Source organism: Cuculus canorus, chromosome 35 (genome assembly GCF_017976375.1).
Source record: "Cuculus canorus isolate bCucCan1 chromosome 35, bCucCan1.pri, whole genome shotgun sequence".
Taxonomy (NCBI): Eukaryota; Metazoa; Chordata; class Aves; order Cuculiformes; family Cuculidae; genus Cuculus; species Cuculus canorus.
This window is the reverse complement of record NC_071435.1, coordinates 1,106,680-1,133,287: the sequence shown is the minus strand read 5'-3', so window position 1 is coordinate 1,133,287 and position 26,608 is coordinate 1,106,680. Positions and strand designations below refer to the sequence as shown.

Genomic DNA, 26,608 nt, shown 5'->3' with positions numbered 1-26,608 from the left:
CATAGGGAACCCCCAAAATCCCCCATTGCCCCCTCCCATAGGGACCCCCCAAACTCCCCCATTGCCCCCCCCACCCCATAGGGATCCCCCAAACCCCCCATAGGGACCCCCCAAACCCCCCCACTGCCCCTCCCAGTGCCCCCCAATCCCCTCCCAGTCCTTCCCAGTGCTCCCAGTTCCCTCACCTGCTGGGGGTGGCGCCGGCCCCTCCCCCTCCCCCCATGGCCGCGGCTCCTCGGGTACCTCTGGGGGGGGAGGGGGAGGGACAAACCCGGGCGTGTGATGTCACTTCCGGTCCTGACCCCCACTCTTCATTCCCCTCCCCCACTTTTGTGCACTTCCCTTTCCATTTCCGCTTCCGCAACGCCCACTTCCGGCTGCCAGGTGCCCATTTCCGGCTGCCAGGCGCCCACTTCCGGCTCTTCCCCCTCCCCCACATCCAATCCCCAATAATTTGGGGCATTTCTGCGGCCACTTCCGCTTTTATCTACCCATTTCCGGTTTGGAGATTCCCACTTCCGCTTCGTAGCTCCCCATTTCCAACTCACTTCCGCCCCTTTTCCCACTCCCAGGTACCTCCCGCCTTCCCCCTCTTCCATGTGACCCATTTTCCCGCCTCTTTCCCTCACTTCCGCTTTCACTTCCGGTTCCTCAACCCCTCACTTCCGCCCTATTTCCCCTCCCAAGGACTCCCCCCCTTCTCCCCTTCTCACTTCACCCCGTTTCCCGCCTTCCCTTCCTCACTTCCGACGGCACTTCCTGTTCCTCACCGGAAGTGACGGCGCGGATCCCGGAAGCGGCGCTGTCTCCGCGGGCGTTGCGGCCCCGTACGGTGACGTCATAGGGCGTGGCCGGAAGGAGACCCCCCAGGGTGAGGGCGGGGCCCGGAGCCACGAGAGGGGGCGGAGCGCCGGGGCCTCGAGCGCTGGGGAGGCAAACCGGAAGTGGATGGAACCAAACCGGAAGTACCACCAGGACTTCCAGAAAGAGGTGTTTTGGGGTCTCCTTGAGCTTCTGAAGGTCCCTCAGGAGTTTTTTTGGGTGAAAACCTTTGGATTTTGGGTCTCCATGAGGTATTTTGGGGTCTCCTTGAGGTTCTGAAGGTTCCTCATGAGTTTTTTTGGGTGAAAACCTTTGGATTTTGGGTCTCCATGAGGTATTTTGGGGTCTCCTTGAGCTTCTGAAGGTCCCTCATGAGTTTTTTTGGGTGAAAACCTTTGGATTTTGGGTCTCCATGAAGTATTTTGGGGTCTCCTTGAGCTTCTGAAGGTCCCTCATGAGTTTTTTTTGGGTGGAAACGATGGATTTTGGATCTCCATGAAGTATTTTGGTGTCTCCTTGAGCTTCTGAAGGTCCCTCATGAGTTTTTTTGGGTGGAAACGATGGGATTTTGGGTCTCCATGAGGTATTTTGGGGTCTCCTTGAGCTTCAGAAGGTTCCTCATGAGGTTTTTTGGGTGAAAACCTTTGGATTTTGGATCTCCATGAGGTATTTTGGGGTCTCCTTGAGGTTCTGAAGGTTCCTCATGAGTTTTTTTGGGTGAAAACCTTTGGATTTTGGGTCTCCATGAGGTATTTTGGGGTCTCCTTGAGCTTCTGAAGGTTCCTCGTGAGTTTTTTTGGGTGGAAACCTTTGGATTTTGGGTCTCCATGAAGTATTTTGGGGTCTCCTTGAGCTTCTGAAGGTCCCTCATGAGTTTTTTTGGGTGGAAACGATGGATTTTGGATCTCCATGAAGTATTTTGGTGTCTCCTTGAGCTTCTGAAGGTCCCTCATGAGTTTTTTTGGGTGGAAACGATGGGATTTTGGGTCTCCATGAGGTATTTTGGGGTCTCCTTGAGCTTCAGAAGGTTCCTCATGAGGTTTTTTGGGTGAAAACCTTTGGATTTTGGATCTCCATGAGGTATTTTGGGGTCTCCTTGAGGTTCTGAAGGTTCCTCATGAGTTTTTTTGGGTGAAAACCTTTGGATTTTGGGTCTCCATGAAGTATTTTGGGGTCTCCTTGAGGTTCTGAAGGTCCCTCATGAGGTTTTTTGGGTGAAAACCTTTGGATTTTGGGTCTCCATGAGGTATTTTGGAGTCTCCTTGAGCTTCTGAAGGTTCCTCATGAGTTTTTTTGGGTGAAAACCTTTGTATTTTGGGTCTCCATGAGGTGTTTTGGGGTCTCCTTGAGGTTCTGAAGGTTCCTCATGAGTTTTTTTGGGTGAAAACCTTTGGATTTTGGGTTTCCATGAAGTATTTTGGGGTCTCCTTGAGCTTCTGAAGATCACTCATGAGTTTTTTTGGGTGAAAACCTTTGGATTTTGGGTCTCCATGAGGTATTTTGGGGTCTCCTTGAGCTTCAGAAGGTCCCTCATGAGGTTTTTTGGGTGAAAACCTTTGGATTTTGGGTCTCCTTGAGGTGTTTTGGGGTCTCCTTGAGCTTCTGAAGGTTCCTCGTGAGTTTTTTTGGGTGGAAACCTTTGGATTTTGGGTCTCCATGAAGTATTTTGGGGTCTCCTTGAGGTTCTGAAGGTCCCTCATGAGGTTTTTTGGGTGAAAACCTTTGGATTTTGGGTCTCCATGAGGTATTTTGGAGTCTCCTTGAGCTTCTGAAGGTTCCTCATGAGTTTTTTTGGGTGAAAACCTTTGTATTTTGGGTCTCCATGAGGTGTTTTGGGGTCTCCTTGAGGTTCTGAAGGTTCCTCATGAGTTTTTTTGGGTGAAAACCTTTGGATTTTGGGTTTCCATGAAGTATTTTGGGGTCTCCTTGAGCTTCTGAAGATCACTCATGAGTTTTTTTGGGTGAAAACCTTTGGATTTTGGGTCTCCATGAGGTATTTTGGGGTCTCCTTGAGCTTCAGAAGGTCCCTCATGAGGTTTTTTGGGTGAAAACCTTTGGATTTTGGATCTCCATGAGGTATTTTGGTGTCTCCTTGAGCTTCTGAAGGTTCCTCAGGAGTTTTTTTGGGTGGAAACGATGGGATTTTGGGTTTCCTGGAGGTGTTTTGGGGTCTCCTGGAGGTGTTTTGGGGTCTCCTGGAGGTGCGGAGGTTCCCCGGTGGCTTTTTGGGTGCAGAGGAGGTCCTTTTGGGGTCCCCTCGGCCCTCACCTGACGAGGAAGCTCTGGGGGAGTCCTCCGTCGAAGCCGGGGCTCCACGAGAGGCTCAGCGACGTCGGCGTCACCCGCGACACCCGCAGCTCCCGGGGGGCCTCGGGGCGGTCTGGGGGGGGGAAAGGGGTCTCCCAGTGCCTCCCAGTGCCTCCCAGTATCATCCCAGTACCCTCCCAGTGCCCCATTGGACTGTCCCACTGCTCCCAGTATCATCCCAGTATCATCCCAGTGCCTCCCAGTGCTTCCCAGTGCCCCACTAGAGCGTCCCACTACTTCTCATCCCCTCCCAGTGCCTCCCAGTGCCTCCCAGTATCATCCCAGTGCCCTCCCAGTGCCCCATTGCATTATCCCACTGCTCCCAGTATCATCCCAGTATCATCCCAGTATCATCCCAGTGCCTCCCAGTGCCCCACTGGAGCGTCCCACTACTTCTCGTCCCCTCCCAGTGCCTCCCAGTATCATCCCAGCGCCCTCCCAGTACCCCATAGGACTGTCCCACTGCTCCCAGTATCATCCCAGTATCATCCCAGTATCATCCCAGTGCTTCCCAGTGCCTCCCAGTGCCCCACTGGAGCGCCCCACTACTTCTCGTCCCCTCCCAGTGCCTCCCAGTGCCTCCCAGTATCATCCCAGTACCCCATTGGACTGTCCCACTGCTCCCAGTATCATCCCAGTATCATCCCAGTGCCTCCCAGTGCCTCCCAGTGCCCCACTGGAGCGTCCCACTACTTCTCGTCCCCTCCCAGTGCCTCCCAGTGCCTCCCAGTATCATCCCAGTACCCCATTGGACTGTCCCACTGCTCCCAGTATCATCCCAGTATCATCCCAGTGCCTCCCAGTGCTTCCCAGTCCCCCTCAGTGCCTCCCAGTGTCCCATTGGACTATCCCATCCCTCCCAGTGCCCTCCCAGTCCCTCCCAGTCCCCTCCCAGTACCCCCTCACCCGCTCCCAGTGCCTCCCAGTCCCCTCCCAGTTCCTCCCAGTGCCCCCTCACCCCCTCCCAGTGCCCTCCCAGTGCCTCCCAGTCCCTCCCAGTACCCCCTCACCCGCTCCCAGTGCCTCCCAGTCCCCTCCCAGTTCCTCCCAGTGCCCCCTCACCCCCTCCCAGTCCCCTCCCAGTGCCCCCTCACCCCCTCCCAGTCCCCTCCCAGTGCCCCCTCACCCCCTCCCAGTGCCCTCCCAGTGCCTCCCAGTCCCGTCCCAGTGCCTCCCAGTGTCTCTCAATCCCCTCCCAGTGCCCTCCCAGTCCCTCCCAGTCCCCTCCCAGTGCCCCTTCACTCCCTCCCAGTGCCCTCCCAGTGCCTCCCAGTCCCTCCCAGTCCCTCCCAGTCCCTCCCAGTCCCCTCCCAGTGCCCTCCCAGTCCCTCCCAGTCCCCTCCCAGTCCCTCCCAGTCCCCTCCCAGTCCCTCCCAGTCCCTCCCAGTCCCCTCCCAGTCCCTCCCAGTCCCTCCCAGTCCCCTCCCAGTGCCCTCCCAGTCCCTCCCAGTCCCTCCCAGTCCCCTCCCAGTCCCCTCCCAGTCCCTCCCAGTCCCCTCCCAGTCCCTCCCAGTCCCTCCCAGTCCCCTCCCAGTCCCTCCCAGTCCCTCCCAGTCCCTCCCAGTCCCCTCCCAGTCCCTCCCAGTCCCTCCCAGTCCCTCCCAGTCCCCTCCCAGTCCCTCCCAGTCCCTTCCCAGTCCCTCCCAGTCCCCTCCCAGTCCCTCCCAGTCCCCTCCCAGTCCCTCCCAGTCCCTCCCAGCCCCCTCCCAGCCCCTCCCAGTTCCCTCCCAGTCCCTCCCAGTCCCTCCCAGTCCCCTCCCAGTCCCTCCCAGTACCTGCCAGGCGCAGTTGGAAGCGGCGTCGGGCGCTTCCGAGGGGGTTTTGAGCGACGCAGACGAAAGTGCCGACGCTGCGGTTGCGGTGTTCCTCCCAGTGCCAATCTTCCAACTGGTCCCAGTTGCGGTACTGGTGCCGGGGGCGGCTCTGGTACTGGTCCCAGTTGTGGAACTGGTGGCGCAGGCGGAGGCGGTCCAGGGTGATGTTGGTGACGGTGAGGACGGAACTGGTCCAGTGCCCCTCGCGCCACTGGTGGGACTGGTATCTACTGGGAGGGGGGGGGGGGAAACCAGTTAGGGGAACTGGGAGGGACTGGGAGGGAGACTGAGGTGGGAATGGAGTGGGACTGGGACTGGGACGGGACTGGGATTGGGCTGGGGTGGGACTGGGGTGGGACTGGTATCTACTGGGAGGGGGGGGGGGAAACCAGTTAGGGGGACTGGGAGGGACTGGGAGGGAGACTGCGGTGGGAATGGAGTGGGACTGGGATTGGGTGGGACTGGGATGGGACTGGGATTGGGCTGGGGTGGGACTGGTATCTACTGGGAGGGGGGGGGGGAAACCAGTTAGGGGGACTGGGAGGGACTGGGAGGGAGACTGAGGTGGGAATGGAGTGGGACTGGGATGGGGTGGGACTGGGATGGGACTGGGATTGGGCTGGGGTGGAACTGGGACTGGAACTGGAGTGGAACTGGGATAGGACTGGGACTGGTAGCTGGGGGGGGGGCAAACCAGTTAGAGGAACTGGGAGGGACTGGGAGGGAGACTGCGGTGGGAATGGAGTGGGACTGGGAACTGGGATTGAACTGGGACAGGACTGGGATGGGACTGGGATTGAACTTGAGTGGAACTGGTACCTGCGGGGGGGACGGACAAACCAGTTAGAGGAACTGGGAGGAACTGGGAGGGACTGGGAGGGAGACTGCGGTGGGAATGGAGTGGGACTGGGATGGGGTGGGACTGGGATGGGACTGGGGTGGAACTGGGATGGGACTGGGAGGGAACTGGGGTGGGACTGGGATGGAACTGGGATGGAACTGGGGTGGGACTGGAGTGGAACTGGTATCTGCTGGGGGGACAGACAAACCAGTTAGAGGCACTGGGAGGGACTGGGAGGGAGACTGCGGTGGGAATGGAGTGGAACTGGGACTGGGGTGGAACTGGGATGGGACTGGAGTGGAACTGGGACTGGGACTGGGCTGGGACTGGGATGGAACTGGAACTGGGATTGAACTGGAACTGGAGTGGGACTGGAGTGGAACTGGGATTGGGCTGGGGTGGGACTGGGATGGAACTGGAACTGGGATTGAACTGGGACTGGAGTGGAACTGGTAGCTGGGGGGGGGCAAACCAGTTAGAGGCACTGGGAGGAACTGGGAGGGAGACTGCGGTGGGAATGGAGTGGGACTGGGGTTGAACTGGGATTGAACTGGGACAGGACTGGGATGGGACTGGGATTGAACTTGAGTGGAACTGGTACCTGCGGGGGGGACGGACAAACCAGTTAGAGGAACTGGGAGGGACTGGGAGGGAGACTGCGGTGGGAATGGAGTGGGACTGGGATGGAACTGGGGTGGGACTGGGGTGGGACTGGGAGGGAACTGGGGTGGAACTGGGATGGGACTGGGGTGGAACTGGGGTGGGACTGGGAGGGAACTGGGGTGGAACTGGGAGGGAACTGGGGTGGAACTGGGGTGGGACTGGTATCTGCTGGGGGGGGGGGGCAAACCAGTTAGGGGAACTGGGAGGGACTGGGAGGGAGACTGTGGTGGGACTGGAGTGGGACTGGGATGGGGTGGAACTGGGATTGAACTGGGATTGAACTGGGATGGGACTGGAGTGGAACTGGGGTTGAACTGGAACTGGGGTGAAACTGGGACTGGGATTGAACTGGGACAGGACTGGAGTGGAACTGGGATGAAACTGGGAAGGGGTGGGACTGGGATTGAACTGGAACTGGGAGTGAACTGGGATGGGACTGGAGTGGAACTGGGATTGAACTGGGATGATGTGGGACTGGAGCTGGAGTGGAACTGGAACTGGGGTGGGACTGGGATGGGACTGGAGTGGAACTGGGATGGGACTGGGACTGGAACTGGGATTGAACTGGAACTGGAGTGGGACTGGGATTGAACTGGGATTGAACTGGGATTGAACTGGAGTGGAACTGGTACCTGGGGGGAGGAGGGGGACAAACCAGTTAGAGGCACTGGGAGGAACTGGGAGGGAGACTGCGGTGGGAATGGAGTGGAACTGGGACTGGGATTGAACTGGGATGGGACTGGGAGGGAACTGGGATTGAACTTGGACTGGAACTGGGATTGAACTGGAACTGGGACTGGAGTGGGACTGGGATTGAACTGGGATGGGACTGGAGTGGAACTGGGATGATGTGGAACTGGGACTGGGATTGAACTGGAACTGGGATTGAACTGGGACTGGGATTGAAATGGAACTGGGATGATGTGGGACTGGAACTGGGACTGGGATGGGGTGGGACTGGGATTGAACTGGAGTGGAACTGGGACTGGGGCCGATGGAGCCCAGTTGCTCCCAAGTGATCCCAGTTGCTCCCAGTTGGCCCCAGCCCTTCACTCCAGTTGGCTCCCAGTTGGGTTTGGTTGACCCCAGTTGGGTCCCAGTAGCTCCCAGTTGGCCCCAGTTGCTCCCAGTTTGCCTTAGTTGGGTTCCAGTAGCTCCCAGTGGGTCCCAGTTAGCCCCAGTAGCTCCCAGTTGCCCCCAGTTTGCCAGACCCAGTTGGGTTCCGGTCTCTCCCATTGACCCCAGAGGCTCCCGGTTGGCTTTGGTTGACCCCAGTTGGGTCCCAGTAGCTCCCAATTGGCCCCAGTTGCTCCCAGTTGGCCCCAGTTGCTCCCAGTTGGGTTCCAGTATCTCCCAGTTGCCCCCAGTAGCTCCCAGTTGCCCCCAGTTTGCCAGACCCAGTTGGGTTCCAGTCTCTCCCATTGACCCCAGAGGCTCCTGGTTGGGTTTGGTTGACCCCAGTTGGGTCCCAGTTGGCCCCAGTTGCTCCCAGTTGGCCCCAGTTGCTCCCAGTTGGGTTCCAGTAGCTCCCAGTTAGCCCCAGTAGCTCCCAGTTAGCCCCAGTTTGCCAGACCCAGTTGGGTTCCAGTCTCTCCCATTGACCCCAGAGGCTCCCGGTTGGGTTTGGTTGACCCCAGTTGGGTCCCAGTTGGGTCCCAGTGGCTCCCAGTGGGTCCCAGTTTGGCACCTGTGGTGCTGGGAGGGGAGGGGCCTCCCGCGGAGCTCCCACGTGACCTCGGGGGGGGGAACGCCGCGCGCTCGGCACCGGAGCTGCGCCGACTCCGCCCCCGGCGCCACCAACACCGGCGACGCCGGCGCCTCCACCTCGGGGGGGTCTGAAACCAGTGCTCCCAGTAACTCCCAGTGCCCCTCCCAGTGCTGCCCAGTAACCCCCAGAGCCTCTCCAGATCTGTCCCAGTAACACCCAGTGCCACCCAGTGCCTCCCAGTAACCCCCAGGGCCCCCACAGACCCATCCCAGTAACCCCCAGTGCCTCCCAGTAACTCCCAGTGCCCCCACAGACCCATCCCAGTAACACCCAGTGCCACCCAGTAACTCCCAGTAACCCCCAAGGCCCCCACAGATCCATCCCAGTAACCCCCAGTGCCTCCCAGTAACTCCCAGTGCCCCCACAGACCCATCCCAGTAACACCCAGTGCCACCCAGTAACTCCCGGTAATCCCCAGGGCCCCCACAGACCCATCCCAGTAACGCCCAGTGCCTCCCAGTAACTCCCAGTGCCACCCAGTAACCCCCAGTGCCTCCCAGTGACCACCCAGTAACTCCCAGTGCCTCCCAGTAACTCCCAGGGCCCCCATGGACCCATCCCAGTAACCCCCAGTGCCTCCCAGTGACCACCCAGTAACTCCCAGTGCCTCCCAGTAACCCCCAGGGCCTCCACGGACCCATCCCAGTAACCCCCAGTGCTCCCCCAGACTCATCCCAGTAACCCCCAGTGACTCCCAGTGACCACCCAGTGCCTCCCAGTGACCCCCAGTAACCCTCGGGGCCTCCACAGACCCATCCCAGTAACCCCCAGTGCCTCCCAGTGACCACCCAGTGCCTCCCAGTGACCCCCAGGGCCTCCACAGACCCATCCCAGTAACCCCCAGTGCCTCCCAGTGACCACCCAGTGCCTCCCAGTGACCCCCAGTGCCTCCCAGTAACCTCCCAGTAACCCCCAGTGCCTCCCAGTAACCCCCAGGGCCTCCACAGACCCATCCCAGTAACCCCCAGTGCCCCCACAGACCCATCCCAGTAACTCCCAGTGCCTCCCAGTAACCCCCAGTGCCTCCACAGACCCATCCCAGTAACCCCCAGTGCTCCCCAGACTCATCCCAGTAACCCCCAGTGCCTCCCAGTGACCACCCAGTAACTCCCAGTGCTTCCCAGTAACCCTCGGGGCCTCCACAGACCCATCCCAGTAACCCCCAGTGCCTCCCAGTGACCACCCAGTGCCTCCCAGTAACCCCCAGGGCCTCCACAGACCCATCCCAGTAACCCCCAGTGCCTCCCAGTGCCTCCCAGTAACCCCCAGGGCCTCCACAGACCCATCCCAGTAACTCCCAGTGCCTCCCAGTAACCCCCAGTGCCTCCACAGACCCATCCCAGTAACCCCCAGTGCCCCCACAGACCCATCCCAGTAACTCCCAGTGCCTCCCAGTCCCCTCCCAGTGCCTCCCAGTCCCCCTCAAACCCCCCCAGTCCCTCCCAGTCCCCCCCAGTCCCCTCCCAGTCACTCCCAATCCCCTACCAGTCCCCCCCAGTCTCTCCCAGTCCCCCTCAGTCCCTCCCAGTCCCCTCCCAGTGCTCCCAGTCCCCCCCCAGTCCCTCCCAGTGCTCCCAGTCCCCCCCCAGTCCCTCCCAGTGCTCCCAGTCCCCTCCCAGTCCCCTTCCAGTGCTCCCAGTCCCCTCCCAGTGCCTCCCAGTCCCTCCCAGTCCCCTCCCAGTCCCCTCCCAGTGCCTCCCAGTCCCCTCCCAGTGCCCTCCAGTCCCCTCCCAGTCCCTCCCAGTCCCTCCCAGTCCCCTCCCAATCCCCTCCCAGTCCCTCCCAGTCCCTCCCAGTGCCTCCCAGTGCTCCCAGTGCCACTCACATCTCACCACCAGCCTCAGCACGGCCCGGGCCGGGGGGGGTACCCCGGTATCCACTCGGCACTCATAGACGCCCCCCAAGTCCCGCTGAGCGCCCGCGACCCACAGCCGCCCCACGGCCGCCCCCCAAGTGGGGACCAGAGATGGGGGGAGGGGGACCGGGCCCTCCTGCGCCTCAGCCTGGGGCAGCGAGACCCACAGCGACCCATAGCGACCCATAGCGACCCATAGCAGAGACCCATAGAGACCCCATAGCGACCCATAGCGACCCATAGGGACCCATAGCGACCCATAGCGACCCCATAGAGACCCATAGCGACCCATAGAGACCCATAGCGACCCATAGCGACCCATAGCGACCCCATAGAGACCCATAGCGACCCATAGAGACCCATAGAGACCCATAGCGACCCATAGCGACCCATAGCGACCCCACAGCGACCCATAGCGACCCCACAGCGACCCATAGCGACCCATAGCGACCCCACAGCGACCCATAGCGACCCACAGCGACCCACAGCGACCCATAGCGACCCCATAGAGACCCATAGCGACCCATAGAGACCCCATAGAGACCCATAGAGACCCATAGCGACCCATAGAGACCCATAGAGACCCCATAGAGACCCATAGAGACCCCATAGAGACCCATAGCGACCCATAGAGACCCATAGAGACCCATAGCGACCCACAGCGACCCATAGCGACCCATAGCGACCCCATAGAGACCCATAGCGACCCCATAGAGACCCCATAGAAACCCATAGAGACCCATAGGAACCCCATAGAGACCCATAGAGACCCATAGCGACCCATAGCAGAGACCCATAGCGACCCATAGGGACCCATAGGGACCCATAGAGACCCATAGAGACCCATAGCGACCCATAGCAACCCATAGCGACCCATAGGGACCCATAGGGACCCATTGAGAGCCATAGCGACCCATAGCAGAGACCCATAGTGACCCATAGCGGAGACCCATAGTGACCCATAGCGACCCATAGCAGAGACCCATAGCGACCCATAGAGGAGACCCATAGAGACCCACAGAGACCCCATAGAGACCCCATAGAGACCCACAGAGAACCACAGAGACCCCATAGAGACCCCATAGAGACCCCATAGAGACCCATAGAGACCCACAGAGACCCCATAGAGATCCCATAGACTCCATAGAGACCCATAGAGACCCCATAGAGACCCCATAGAGACCCATAGCGCCCCATAGCGCCCCATAGCGGCTCACCAGGCGGCCCCACTGCAGGCAGTTGGGGGGCAGTGGGTTCCCCTCGATGGCGCACAGCAGCTCCGCGGCGCCGCCCTCGTCCACCACCACGGGGTCGGGCGCCCGCACGATGGAGGGGGGGTCTGGGGGGAGACGGCGCACTTAGGGGGCGCTATGGGGCACTGCCGCCTCTAGGGGGTCACTATGGGGCTCTATGGGTCCCTATGTGGATTCCTTGTGGTCTCTATGGGTCTCTACGGGGTCCCTATGAGCAGTCTATGGGGCACTATGGTCTCTGTGAGGTCTCTATGGGTCCCTGTGGGGCTCTATGTTATCTATGGGGTCTCTATGGGGTGCTATGGGTCCCTATGGCCACTATGGGTCTCTATGAGTTGCTGTGGGGTCTCTGTGGGGTCTCTATGGCCTCTATAGATCTCTATGGGTCACTATGGTTCCCCATGGGTCTCCGTGGCTCCTATGGGTCTCTGTGGGTCCCTATGGGGTCTCTATGGGTTCCTATGAGTCTCTATGGGTCTCTATGGGTCTCTCTGAGGTCCCTGTGGTGCCTGTGAGGAGTCTATGGGTCCTTATGGGGTACTATGGTCTCTATGGGTCTCTATGGGGTCTCTATAGATCTCTATGGCCCCTTCGGGTATCTATAGGTCCCTATGGGTCTCCATGGGTCCCTATGGGTCTTTGTGTGGCTCTATGAGTCTCCATGGGATCTCTATGGGTCTCTATGGGGTCTCTATGAGTCTCTATGGGATCTCTATGGGTCTTTAGTGGTCCCTATGGGTCGCTATGGGTCTCCAAGTATCTCTACGGCTTTCAATGGGTCCCTATGGGTCTCTGTGTGGCTCTATGGGACTCTATGAGTTTCTATGGTGTCCCTATGGCTCTCTATGGGTCTCTATAGTGTCTATGGGTCCCTATGGGTATCAATGGGTCTCTATGGGTCCCTGTGGGTCCATACGGGTCTCTATGGGTCTCTATGGGGTGTCTATGGGTCCCTAATGGTCCCTATGGGTCGCTATGGGTCTCTATGGGTCCCTATGGGTCTCTGTGTGGCTTTATGAGACTCTATCAGTCTCTATGGGGTCCCTATGGCTCTCAATGGGTCTCTATGGGTCTCAATGAGTCTCTGTGGGTCCCTATGGGGCCCTGTGCAGCTCTATGGGACTCTATGGGTCTCTATGGGGTCCCTATGGTTCTCAGTGGGTCTCTATGGGGCCCTATGGGTCCCTGTGGGTCTCTATGGGTCCCTACGGGTCTCTGTGGGTCCCTATGGGGTGTCTATGGGTCCCTAATGGTCCCTATGCGTCGCTATGGGTCTGTATGGGTCCCTTAGTGTCTCTATGGCTCTCAATGGGTCTCTATGGGTCCTTATGGGGTCTCTATGAGTCTCTATGGGTCCCTATGGCTCTCAATGGGTCTCTATGGGCTATATGGGGCTCTATGGGTCACTGTGGGTCGCTATGGGGCTCTATGGGTCTCTGGAGGTCGCTATGGGTCTCTGTGGGTCCCTATGGGGTCTCTATGTGTCTCTGGGGGTCACTATGGGGTCCTATGGGTCTCAATGGTTCTCTATGGGGCTCTATGGGTTTCAATGGGTCTCTATGGGGTCTCTATGGGTCCCTATGGGGTCCTATGGGGTCTCTATGGGTCTCTATGGGCTCTATGGGTTTCAATGGGTCTCTATGGGGTCTCTATGAGGTTCCTATAGCTCTCAATGGGTCGCTATGGGGCTCTATGGGCTATATGGGGCTCTATGGGTCTCTATGGGCTATATGGGTCTCTATGGGCTATATGGGTCTCTATGGGTCGCTATGGGTCGCAGTGGGTCGCCGTGGGGCTCACAGAGCACGGCGAGGCTCAGGCTGGCGCGGGTCTCCCCCTCGGCGTTGCGGCAGTTTACGCCGTAAGCGCCGGCGTCGCCGCGGGACACATTGAGCACCGTCAGAGCCACCCCAGGGCCGAAGCGGAGCCGCGGGGACCCACCTGTCCAGTACAAACCAGTATGGACCAGTACAGACCAGTCCCGGCCCATCCCAGAGCTCCCAGGAACAGCAGAAACCAGTCCCAGTACATCCCAGTGCTCCCAGTAACAGCATAAACCAGTCCCAGTGCATCCCAGTGCTCCCAGTAACAGCATAAACCAGTCCCAGCCCATCCCAGTGCTCCCAGTAACAGCATAAACCAGTCCCAGTGCATCCCAGTGCTCCCAGTAACAGCATAAACCAGTCCCGGTGCATCCCAGAGCTCCCAGTAACAGCATAAACCAGTCCCAGCGCATCCCAGTGCTCCCAGTAACAGCATAGACCAGTCCCAGTGCATCCCAGTGCTCCCAGTAACAGCATAAACCAGTCCCAGTGCATCCCAGTGCTCCCAGTAACAGCATAAACCAGTCCCAGCCCATCCCAGTGCTCCCAGTAACAGCATAAACCAGTCCCAGTGCATCCCAGTGCTCCCAGTAACAGCATAAACCAGTCCCAGTGCATCCCAGTGCTCCCAGTAACAGCATAAACCAGTCCCAGTGCATCCCAGTGCTCCCAGTAACAGCATAAACCAGTCCCAGCACATCCCAGTGCTCCCAGTAACAGCATAAACCAGTCCCAGTGCATCCCAGTGCTCCCAGTAACAGCATAAACCAGTCCCAGTGCATCCCAGTGCTCCCAGTAACAGCATAAACCAGTCCCGGTGCATCCCAGTGCTCCCAGTAACAGCATAAACCAGTCCCGGTGCATCCCAGTGCTCCCAGTAACAGCAGAAACCAGTCCCAGTGCATCCCAGTGCTCCCAGTAACAGCAGAAACCAGTCCCAGTGCATCCCAGTGCTCCCAGTAACAGCATAAACCAGTCCCAGTGCATCCCAGTGCTCCCAGTAACAGCATAAACCAGTCCCAGCGCATCCCAGTGCTCCCAGTAACAGCATAAACCAGTCCCAGCGCATCCCAGTGCTCCCAGTAACAGCATAAACCAGTCCCAGCGCATCCCAGTGCTCCCAGTAACAGCAGAAACCAGTCCCAGCGCATCCCAGTGCTCCCAGTAACAGCATAAACCAGTCCCAGCGCATCCCAGTGCTCCCAGTAACAGCATAAACCAGTCCCGGTGCATCCCAGTGCTCCCAGTAACAGCATAAACCAGTCCCAGCGCATCCCAGTGCTCCCAGTAACAGCATAAACCAGTCCCAGTACATCCCAGTAACAGCATAAACCAGTCCCAGTGCATCCCAGTGCTCCCAGTAACAGCATAAAATATGCCTACTGCCTCCCAGTCCCTCCCAGTCCCCTCCCAGTGCCCTCATAGCCCCTCCCAGTCCCTCCCAGTCCCTCCCAGTGCCCTCACAGCCCCCTTCCATTCCCTCCCAGTCCCTCCCAGTCCCCTCCCAGTGCCCTCATAGCCCCTCCCAGTCCCTCCCAGTCCCTCCCAGTGCCCTCACAGCCCCCTTCCATTCCCTCCCAGTCCCTCCCAGTCCCCTCCCAGTGCCCCCAGTGCCCTCATAACCCCCTTCAATGCCCTCCCAGTCCCTCCCAGTCCCGTCCCAGCGCCCCCACCTCCCCTCCCAGTCCCTCCCAGTCCCTCCCAGTGCCCCCATAGCCCCCTTCCATTCCCTCCCAGTCCCTCCCAGTGCCCTCATAACCCCCTTCAAAACCCTCCCAGTCCCGTCCCAGTGCCCCCTCCTCCCCTCCCAGTGCCCCCAGTGCCCTCACAGCCCCCTTCCACACCCTCCCAGTCCACTCCCAGTCCCTCCCAGTGCCCCCTCCTCCCCTCCCAGTCCCTCCCAGTGCCCTCATAGCCCCCTTCCACGCCCTCCCAGTCCCTCCCAGTCCCCTCCCAGTGCCGCCAGTGCCCTCCGAGCCCCCTCCCAGTCCGCTCATAGTCCCCTTCCAGTCCCTCCCAGTCCCCTCCCAGTGCCTTCATAGCCCCTTTCCCTGCCCTCCCAGTCCCTCCCAGTGTCCCCAGTGCCCCCATAGCCCCCTTCCATTCCCTCCCAGTCCCTCCCAGCCCCGTCCCAGCGCCCCCTCCTCCCCTCCCAGTCCCTCCCAGTGCTCCCAGTGCTGACCGGGGAGGAGGGGGCGGCCGCCCCGGCTCCAGGCGCAGCTCTCGACGGGCGGGTGGGCGCGGACGCTGAGGGGCAGCTCCACGGCCTCGTGCTCCCGCACCACCACCTCCGCGCCCCCCCCCTCCAACTGGGGCGGGTCTGTCACCAGTAACCACCAGTAACCACCAGTACCCTCCCAGGGACCCCCTGGAACCCCGCAGACCCAAACCAGTAACTCCCAGTAACCAAAAAGACCCAAACCAGTAACTCCCAGTAACCAAAAAGACCCAAACCAGTAGCTCCCAGTGACACCCAGTGCCTCCCAGTGATCCCCAGTGCCCCCCAGTAACACCCAGTAATCACCAGTACCCACCAGCGCCCTCCCAGGGACCCCCAGGAACCCCACAGACCCAAACCAGTAACTCCCAGTAATCAAAAAGACCCAAACCAGTAGCTCCCAGTAACAGCCAGTAATCCCCAGTAACCACCAGTACCCTCCCAGGGACCCCCACGAACCCCACAGACCCAAACCAGTAACTCCCAGTAATCAAAAAGACCCAAACCAGTAGCTCCCAGTAACAAAAAGACCCAGACCGGTAGCTCCCAGTGCCTCCCAGTGATCCCCAGTAACACCCAGTAATCCCCAGTACCCACCAGTACCCTCCCATGGACCCCCAGGAACCCCACAGACCCAAACCAGTAACTCCCAGTAACCAAAAAGACCCAGACCAGTAGCTCCCAGTAACACCCAGTAATCCCCAGTAACCACCAGTACCCTCCCAGGGACCCCCAGGAACCCCACAGACCCAAACCAGTAACTCCCAGTAATCAAAAAGACCCAAACCAGTAACTCCCAGTAACCAAAAAGACCGAGACCAGTAGCTCCCAGTGCCTCCCGGTAATCCCCAGTGCTCCCCAGTAACGCCCAGTAACCACCAGTACCCTCCCAGGGACCCCCAGGAACCGCAAAGACCCAAACCAGTAACTCCCAGTAACCAAAAAGACCCAAACCAGTAGCTGCCAGTGCCTTCCAGTAAACCCCAGTGCTCCCCAGTGGCTCTATATCCCTTCCCAGTACCTCCCAGTCCCTCCCTATCCCTTCCCAGTCTCTCCCAGTCCCTCCATATCCCCTCCCAGTCCCTCCATATCCCCTCCCAGTCCCTCCCTATCCCTTCCCAGTCCCTCCCAGTCCCTCCATATCCCCTCCCAGTCTCTCCCAGTCCCTCCCTATCCCTTCCCAGTCCCTCCCAGTCCCTCCATATCCCCTCCCAGTCCCTCCCAGTCCCTCCATATCCCTTCCCAGTCCCTTCCAGTCCCTCCACATCCCTTCCCAGTCCCTCCATATCCCCTCCCAGTCCCTCCCAGTCCCTCCATATCCCTTCCCAGTCCCGTCCCAGTCCCTCCATATCCCCTCCCAGTCCCTCCCAGTCCCTCCATATCCCTTCCCAGTCCCGTCCCAGTCCCTCCACATCCCTTCCCAGTCCCTCCATATCCCTTCCCAGTCCCTCCCAGTGCCATCATATGCCCTCCCAGTCCCTCCCTATCCCCTCCCAGTCTCTCCCAGTCCCTCCATATCCCCTCCCAGTCCCTCCCTATCCCTTCCCAGTCCCTCCCAGTCCTTCTCTATCCCCTCCGAGTCCCTCCATATCAGCCCCCAGTCCCTCCCAGTTCCTCCCTATCCCTTCCCAGTCTGTCTCAATCCCATCATATCCCCTCCCAGTCCCTCCATATCCCCTCCCAGTCCCTTCCAGTCCCTCCCAGTCCCTCCATATCCCCTCCCAGTCCCTCCATATCCCCTCCCAGTCCCTTCCAGTCCCTCCCAGTCCCTCTGTATCCCCTCCCAGTCCCTCTATATCCCTTTCCAGTCCCTCCCAGTCCCTTCCAGTCCCTCCGTATCCCCTCTCAGTCCCATCATATCCCCTCCCAGTCCCTCCATATCCCCTCCCAGTCCCTCTCTATCCCCTCCCAGTCCCTCTGTATCCCCTCCCAGTCCCTCCCAGTCCCCTCCCAGTGCCTCCCAGTTCCCTCACGCCGCAGCAGCAGGTGGTGTTGGGCGCTCACTGTCACCCCGAGTTCGGGGCTGACGGCTTCGCAGGTGACAATGTCCTCGTGGTCCTCGAGTGTCACCGGGAGGCGCAGACGGGACCCAACGGTGACACCGGAGTGAGAGGAGGGGACAGCGGAGAGGGGGACCCCGGGGAGCCTGGGGGGGACATGGGGGGGGAATATGGGGGGGGATATGGAGGGATATGGGGATATGGGGGATATGGGGATATGGGGATATGGGGGATATGGGGATATGGGGATATGGGGGGATATGGGGATATGGGGATATGGGGATATGGGGATATGGGGGATATGGGGGATATGGGGATATGGGGATATGGGGGATATGGGGATATGGGGATATGGGGATATGGGGGATATGGGGATATGGGGGATATGGGGATATGGGGATATGGGGATATGGGGATATGGGGGATATGGGGATATGGGGGATATGGGGGATATGGGGATATGGGGATATGGGGATATGGGGGATATGGGGGATATGGGGGATATGGGGATATGGGGATATGGGGGATATGGGGATATGGGGATATGGGGATATGGGGGATATGGGGATATGGGGATATGGGGGATATGGGGATATGGGGGATATGGGGATATGGGGATATGGGGGATATGGGGGATATGGGGATATGGGGATATGGGGGATATGGGGATATGGGGGATATGGGGATATGGGGATATGGGGGATATGGGGATATGGGGGATATGGGGATATGGGGATATGGGGGATATGGGGATATGGGGATATGGGGGGATATGGGGATATGGGGATATGGGGATATGGGGATATGGGGATATGGGGGATATGGGGATATGGGGATATGGGGGATATGGGGGATATGGGGATATGGGGGATATGGGGGATATGGGGATATGGGGGATATGGGGGATATGGGGATATGGGGGATATGGGGATATGGGGATATGGGGGATATGGGGATATGGGGGATATGGGGGATATGGGGATATGGGGGATATGGGGGATATGGGGATATGGGGGATATGGGGATATGGGGGATATGGGGGATATGGGGATATGGGGGATATGGGGGATATGGGGGATATGGGGATATGGGGGATATGGGGGATATGGGGATATGGGGGATATGGGGGATATGGGGGATATGGGGGATATGGGGGATATGGGGGATATGGGGGATATGGGGATATGGGGGATATGGGGGATATGGGGGATATGGGGATATGGGGGATATGGGGGATATGGGGATATGGGGGATATGGGGGATATGGGGGATATGGGGATATGGGGATATGGGGGATATGGGGGGATATGGGGATATGGGGGATATGGGGATATGGGGATATGGGGGATATGGGGATATGGGGGATATGGGGGATATGGGGATATGGGGGATATGGGGGATATGGGGGATATGGGGATATGGGGGATATGGGGGATATGGGGATATGGGGGATATGGGGGATATGGGGGATATGGGGATATGGGGGATATGGGGGATATGGGGGATATGGGGGATATGGGGATATGGGGGATATGGGGGATATGGGGGATATGGGGATATGGGGGATATGGGGGATATGGGGATATGGGGATATGGGGGATATGGGGGGATATGGGGATATGGGGGATATGGGGATATGGGGATATGGGGGATATGGGGGGATATGGGGGGATATGGGGGTCACACGGGGGGTGTCCCTCACGTCTGTCCCCGTCGGTTCCAGCGTAGGGTTGGGGGGGGGTTGGCGCTCCCGGCGAGACACGTGAGCAGCACCGTCTGCTCCGGGCGCGGAGAACGAGGGGACACCGAGATGGACACCGACAGCGCAGGGACTGCGGAGACACCACCGCCCCATGGCCACCACCGACCCACGGCCACCACCGCCCCACGGCCACCGCCCCCCGTGGCCACTCCGCGGTCACCCTGTGGCCACTTATGGCCACCAGAACCCCATCACCACCATCGCCCCACGGCCACCGCCCCCCGTGGCCACTCCATAGTCACTCTGTGGCCACTTATGGCCACCAGAACCCCATCGCCACCACCGCCCCACGGCCACCGCCCCCCGTGGCCACTCCATAGTCACTCTGTGGCCACTTATGGCCACCAGAACCCCATCACCACCATCACCCCACGGCCACCGCCCCCCGTGGCCACTCCGCGGTCACCCTGTGGCCACTTATGGCCACCAGAACCCCATCACCACCATCGCCCCACGGCCACCGCCCCCCGTGGCCACTCCATAGTCACTCTGTGGCCACTTATGGCCACCAGAACCCCATCGCCACCATCGCCCCACGGCCACCGCCCCCCGTGGCCACTCCATAGTCACTCTGTGGCCACTTATGGCCACCAGAACCCCATCGCCACCACCGCCCCACGGCCACCGCCCCCCGTGGCCACTCCATAGTCACCCTGTGGCCACTTATGGCCACCAGAACCCCATCGCCACCACCGCCCCACGGCCACCGCCCCCCGTGGCCACTCCATAGTCACTCTGTGGCCACTTATGGCCATCAGAACCCCATCGCCACCACCGCCCCACGGCCACCGCCCCCCGTGGCCACTCCGCGGTCACCCTGTGGCCACTTATGGCCACCAGAACCCCATCGCCACCATCACCCCACGGCCACCGCCCCCCGTGGCCACTCCGCAGTCACTCTGTGGCCACTTATGGCCACCAGAACCCCATCGCCACCACCGCCCCACGGCCACCGCCCCCCGTGGCCACTCCATAGTCACTCTGTGGCCACTTATGGCCACCAGAACCCCATCACCACCACCGCCCCACGGCCACCGCCCCCCGTGGCCACTCCATAGTCACTCTGTGGCCACTTATGGCCACCAGAACCCCATCACCACCACCGCCCCACGGCCACCGCCCCCCGTGGCCACTCCGCGGTCACCCTGTGGCCACTTATGGCCACCACAACCCCATCACCACCACCGCCCCACGGCCACCGCCCCCCGTGGCCACTCCATAGTCACTCTGTGGCCACTTATGGCCACCAGAACCCCATCACCACCACCGCCCCACGGCCACCGCCCCCCGTGGCCACTCCATAGTCACTCTGTGGCCACTTATGGCCACCAGAACCCCATCGCCACCACCGCCCCACGGCCACCGCCCCCCGTGGCCACTCCATAGTCACTCTGTGGTCACTTATGGCCACCAGAACCCCATCGCCACCATCGCCCCACGGCCACCGCCCCCCGTGGCCACTCCATAGTCACCCTGTGGCCACTTATGGCCACCAGAACCCCATCACCACCACTGCCCCATGGCCACCTCCCCCCGTGGCCACTCCGCAGTCACTCTGTGGCCACTTATGGCCACCAGAACCCCATCACCACCACCGCCCCACGGCCACCGCCCCCCGTGGCCACTCCATAGTCACTCTGTGGCCACTTATGGCCACCAGAACCCCATCACCACCACCGCCCCACGGCCACCGCCCCCCGTAGCCACTCTGCAGTCACTCTGTGGCCACTTATGGCCACCAGAACCCCATCACCACCACCGCCCCACGGCCACCGCCCCCCGTGGCCACTCCGCAGTCACTCTGTGGCCACTTATGGCCACCAGAACCCCATCACCACCACCGCCCCACGGCCACCGCCCCCCGTAGCCACTCTGCAGTCACTCTGTGGCCACTTATGGCCACCAGAACCCCATCACCACCACCGCCCCACGGCCACCGCCCCCCGTGGCCACTCCATAGTCACTCTGTGGCCACTTATGGCCACCAGAACCCCATCACCACCATCGCCCCACGGCCACCGCCCCCCGTGGCCACTCCATAGTCACTCTGTGGCCACTTATGGCCACCAGAACCCCATCGCCACCATCGCCCCACGGCCACCGTCCCCCGTGGCCACTCCATAGTCACTCTGTGGCCACTTATGGCCACCAGAACCCCATCGCCACCATGGCCACCACCGCCCCGTCCGCGGTGGCCACCGCGTGAGCCTCACAGAGGACGTGGAGTCGGGTGAGGACGCGCAGGGGGTCCCCCCGGGGGTCCCCCGTGGCCTCGCAGCCGTAGGTGGCCCCGTTGTCACTCGGTGTCACCGTCACCACCAGCTCCCGCGTCACCAGGGACCCCTCGTGCGACGACGTCTGACGCCCCTCCTTCACCGGGCGGCCGTCCTGCGGGGTGGGGGGGGGTACTGGGAGGGACTGGGAGGGGATTGGGGGGGAACTGGGAGGGACTGGGAGGGGATTGGGGGGAATTGGGAGGGACTGGGGGGGAACTGGGAAGGATTGGGGTGGAACTGGGAGGGATTGGGGGGACTGGGAGGGGATTGGGGTGGAACTGGGAGGGACTGGGAGAGGATTGGGGTGGAACTGGGAAGGACTGGGAGGGACTGGGAGGAATTGGGAGGGGATTGGGGGGACTGGGAGGGGATTGGGGGGGAACTGGGAGGGGATTGGGGGGGAACTGGGAGAGGATTGGGGGGACTGAGAGGGGATTGGGGGGGAACTGGGAGGGACTGGGCAGGATTAGGGGGGACTAGGTGAGGATTGAGGGGAACTGGGAGGCACTGGGAGGGAACTGGGAGGGGATTGGGGGGAACTGGGAGAGGATTGGGGGGGAACTGGGAGGGACTGGGCAGGATTAGGGGGCACTAGGTGAGGACTGGGGAGAACTGGGGGGACTGGGAGGGGACTGGGAGGCACTGGGAGACCAGAATGGGAGAACTGGGAGGGACTGGGATGGACTGGGACGGATTGGGATGGACTGGGATGGACTGGCTGCATGAAACAGAGACACTGGAGCACACTGGGGCAGACTGGGAGGGGACTGGGAGGCACTGGGAGACCAGAATGGGAGAACTGGGAGGGACTGGGATGGACTGGGAGACCAGAATGGGAGAACTGGGATGGACTGGGAGGGATTGGGATGAACTGGGATGGACTGGCTGCATGAAACAGAGGCAGTGGAGCACACTGGGGCAGACTGGGAAGGGACTGGGAGACCAGAATGGGAGAACTGGGAGGGACTGGGATGGACTGGGAGACCAGAATGGGAGAACTGGGAGGGATTGGGATGGACTGGGATGGACTGGCTGCATGAAACAGAGGCACTGGAGCACACTGGGGCAGACTGGGAGGGGCGGAGAGGGGCGACTGGGGCATACTGGTGTGTACTGGTTTGTACTGGGCCGCACCTTGGTCCAGGCGAGGCGCGGTGCCGGGTGCCCCCCCCTCGCCAGGCAGCGCAGCCGCAGCCGCTCCCCCGCCCGCAGGGGGGGCACCGGGGGGGGGGGCTCGAGCCACAGGGCCCGGGGGGGGTCTGCGGGGGGGGGGGGGACACCGTCAGGGACCCCCCCAGTAACCACCAGTAACCACCAGTATCCACCAGTAACACCCAATCACTTCCAGTGCTCCCCGTGCCCTCTGCTGGGAGGGGGGGGGAAAGGATGGAGACCCCCCCAGTGACCACAAGTCGGGGGGGGCAATGGTGGAGACCCCCCCAGTAACCACCAGTACCTCCCAGTAACCCCCCCCCAGTGATCCCAGTACCTCCCAGTAAGCACCAGTATCTCCCAGTAACACCAGTGCCTCCCAATCCGACCCAACCCAGTGAATCCCAGTGGGGGGGGGGCTCGAGCCATAGGGCCCGGGGGGGGGGAGGGGGGCACGGTGAGGGACCCCTCCCAGTAACCACCAGTGCCTCCCAGTAAGCACCAGTGCCTCCCAGTAACCCCCCCCAGTGACCCCCAGTACCTCCCAGTAAGCACCAGTGCCACCCAATACAACCCAATCCCTCCCAGTAACCCCCCCTGTGCCCCCAGTTGGGGGGGGGGAAAGGATGGAGACCCCCCCCAGTGACCCCCAGTGCCTCCCAGTAAGCACCAGTGCCTCCCAGTAACCCCCCCCAGTGACCCCCAGTACCTCCCAGTAAGCACCAGTGCCACCCAATACAACCCAATCCCTCCCAGTAACCCCCCCTGTGCCCCCAGTTGGGGGGGGGGGGGGAAGGATGGAGACCCCCCCAGTAACCCTCAGTGCCTCCCAGTAACCCCCAGTGCCTCCCAGTAACCCCCAGTGACCCCTAATCCCTCCCAGTCCCCTCCCACTCCATCCCAGTCCTTCCATTCCAGTCTCCCAGTCCCCTCCCAGTCTGTCCCAGTCTGTCCCAGTGCTCCCACTTCACACTCCCAGTGCCGTTCCAACCCTTCCCAGTCTCTCCCAGTCTCCCTATTCTTGGCTCCCAGTCCCTCCCAGTCTCCCTATTCTTGGCTCCCAGTCCCTCCCAGCCCCACCCAGTCCCTCCCAGTATCCCTATTCTCGGCTCCCAGTCCCTCCCAGTCCATCCCAGCCCCTCCCAGTCTCTCCCAGTATCCCTATCCTCAGCTCCCAGGCCCTCTCCATCCCTCCCAGTATCCCTATTCTCGGCTCCCAGGCCCTCCCAGTCCATCCCAGTCCCTCCCAGTATCCCTATTCTCGGCTCCCAGGCCCTCCCAGTCCATCCCAGTCCCTCCCAGTATCTCTATTCTCGGCTCCCAGGCCCTCCCAGTCCATCCCAGTCCCTCCCAGTATCCCTATTCTCGGCTCCCAGGCCCTCCCAGTCCATCCCAGTCCCTCCCAGTATCCCTATTCTCGGCTCCCAGGCCCTCCCAGTCCATCCCAGTCTCTCCCAGTGTCCCTATTCTCACCTCTATGTACCTCCCAGTCTCTCCCAGTCCCTCCCAGTATCCCTATTCTCAGCTCCCAGCCCCTCCCAGTCCATCCCAGTATCCCTATTCTCGGCTCCCAGTGCCTCCCAGCCCCTCCCAGTACCCCTATTCTCAGCTCCCAGCCCCTCCCAGCCCCTCCCAGTACCCCTATTCTCAGCTCCCAGCCCCTCCCAGTCCCTCCCAGTACCCCTATTCTCAGCTCCCAGCCCCTCCCAGTCCCTCCCAGTATCCCTATTCTCGGCTCCCAGTCCCTCCCAGTATACCTATTATAGGTTCCCAACTCCTCCCAGCCCCTCCCAGTCCCTCCCAGTATCCCTATTCTTGAATCCCAGCCCCTCCCAGCCCCTCCCAGTACCCCTATTCTCGGCTCCCAGCCCCTCCCAGCCCCTCCCAGTACCCCTATTCTCAGCTCCCAGCCCCTCCCAGTCCCTCCCAGTACCCCTATTCTCAGCTCCCAGCCCCTCCCAGCCCCTCCCAGTACCCCTATTCTCAGCTCCCAGCCCCTCCCAGCCCCTCCCAGTACCCCTATTCTCAGCTCCCAGCCCCTCCCAGTCCCTCCCAGTACCCCTATTCTCAGCTCCCAGCCCCTCCCAGTCCCTCCCAGTACCCCTATTCTCAGCTCCCAGCCCCTCCCAGCCCCTCCCAGTACCCCTATTCTCGGCTCCCAGCCCCTCCCAGCCCCTCCCAGTCTCCCTATTCTTGGCTCCCAGCCCCTCCCAGCCCCTCCCAGTACCCCTATTCTCAGCTCCCAGCCCCTCCCAGCCCCTCCCAGTACCCCTATTCTCAGCTCCCAGCCCCTCCCAGTCCCTCCCAGTACCCCTATTCTCAGCTCCCAGCCCCTCCCAGCCCCTCCCAGTACCCCTATTCTCGGCTCCCAGCCCCTCCCAGCCCCTCCCAGTACCCCTATTCTCGGCTCCCAGCCCCTCCCAGCCCCTCCCAGTACCCCTATTCTCAGCTCCCAGCCCCTCCCAGCCCCTCCCAGTACCCCTATTCTCAGCTCCCAGCCCCTCCCAGCCCCTCCCAGTACCCCTATTCTCAGCTCCCAGCCCCTCCCAGCCCCTCCCAGTACCCCTATTCTCAGCTCCCAGCCCCTCCCAGCCCCTCCCAGTACCCCTATTCTCAGCTCCCAGCCCCTCCCAGTCCCTCCCAGTACCCCTATTCTCAGCTCCCAGCCCCTCCCAGTCCCTCCCAGTATCCCTATTCTCGGCTCCCAGTCCCTCCCAGTATACCTATTATAGGTTCCCAACTCCTCCCAGCCCCTCCCAGTCCCTCCCAGTATCCCTATTCTTGAATCCCAGCCCCTCCCAGTCCCTCCCAGTACCCCTATTCTCAGCTCCCAGCCCCTCCCAGTCCCTCCCAGTATCCCTATTCTCGGCTCCCAGTCCCTCCCAGTATACCTATTATAGGTTCCCAACTCCTCCCAGCCCCTCCCAGTCCCTCCCAGTATCCCTATTCTCGGCTCCCAGTCCCTCCCAGTCCATCCCAGCCCCTCCCAGTCTCTCCCAGTATCCCTATCCTCAGCTCCCAGGCCCTCTCCATCCCTCCCAGTATCCCTATTCTCGGCTCCCAACCCATCCCAGTCCCTCCCAGTCCCTCCCAGTCTCCCTATTCTTGGCTCCCAGCCCCTCCCAGTCCCTCCCAGCGCCTCCCAGTCCCTCCCAGTCTCTCCCAGTCCCTCCCAGCGCCTCCCAGCCCCTCCCAGTGCCTCCCAGTCCCTCCCAGTCTCACGGCTGACGCTGACTGGGACACTGGCGCTCCGCCCCGCGCTTTGGGCCTCGCACTCGAGGCTCTTCCCGTGATCCTCTCGGCGCCCGCGCAGCGTCACGTTGGACCACGTGACCCAGCCCCGCCCCTCCGCCTGGTCACGTGAGGCGGGGATGGGGGCGGGGTTATAGCGCGTCACGTGGGCGAGGGAGCAGGTGGAGTCACGTGCGTGGGGGGGTGGAGGATGGTAGAGGGGTTGGGAGGTAACTGGGAGCACTGGGAGGAGACTGGGAGAGACTGGGAATGGTGGGAGCACAGAATAGGGACACTGGGAGGGGACTGGGAGCTCAGAATAGGGCCACTGGGAGGGACTGGGAGAGGATTTGGGGCACTGGGAACCCAGAATAGGGATACTGGGAGGGACTGGGAACACTGGGAACTCAGAATAGGGATACTGGGAGGGACTGGGAGAGGATTGGGGGCACTGGGAACCCAGAATAGGGATACTGGGAGGGACTGGGAACACTGGGAGCCCAGAATAGGGATACTGGGAGGGACTGGGAGAGGATTGGAGGGCACTGGGAACTCTTAGAATAGAGATACTGGGAGGGACTGGGAACACTGGGAACCCAGAATAAGTATACTGGGAGGGACTGGGAGAGGATTGGGGGCACTGGGAACTCTTAGAATAGAGATACTGGGAGGGACTGGGAACACTGGGAACCCAGAATAAGGATACTGGGAGGGACTGGGAGAGGATTGGAGGGCACTGGGATGGATTGGGAGGAGATTGGGAGAGACTGGGATTACTGGGAGCCCAGAATAGGGGCACTGGGAGGGACTGGGAGAGGGTTGG

The 26,608-nt window shown here is 61.0% G+C and overlaps 1 protein-coding gene across 1 annotated transcript in view; it reads right to left on the bottom strand.

Moving 5' to 3' along the window:
* The window catches only part of LOC128849910 (nephrin-like), a 60,707-nt gene that overhangs the window by 8,445 nt on the left and 25,654 nt on the right, over window positions 1-26,608 (bottom strand). Inside the window, exons 11-24 of the mRNA XM_054052606.1 lie at window positions 25,777-25,906; window positions 22,537-22,661; window positions 21,340-21,514; window positions 19,067-19,196; window positions 17,338-17,510; window positions 15,329-15,466; window positions 13,124-13,264; window positions 11,288-11,409; window positions 10,041-10,218; window positions 8,135-8,282; window positions 4,905-5,173; window positions 3,091-3,202; window positions 771-925; window positions 186-245 (exon numbers count right to left, since the gene is read on the bottom strand). Coding sequence (XP_053908581.1) covers window positions 186-245; window positions 771-925; window positions 3,091-3,202; window positions 4,905-5,173; window positions 8,135-8,282; window positions 10,041-10,218; window positions 11,288-11,409; window positions 13,124-13,264; window positions 15,329-15,466; window positions 17,338-17,510; window positions 19,067-19,196; window positions 21,340-21,514; window positions 22,537-22,661; window positions 25,777-25,906 — 2,056 coding nt within the window. The remainder of the gene's footprint in view (window positions 1-185; window positions 246-770; window positions 926-3,090; window positions 3,203-4,904; window positions 5,174-8,134; window positions 8,283-10,040; window positions 10,219-11,287; window positions 11,410-13,123; window positions 13,265-15,328; window positions 15,467-17,337; window positions 17,511-19,066; window positions 19,197-21,339; window positions 21,515-22,536; window positions 22,662-25,776; window positions 25,907-26,608) is intronic.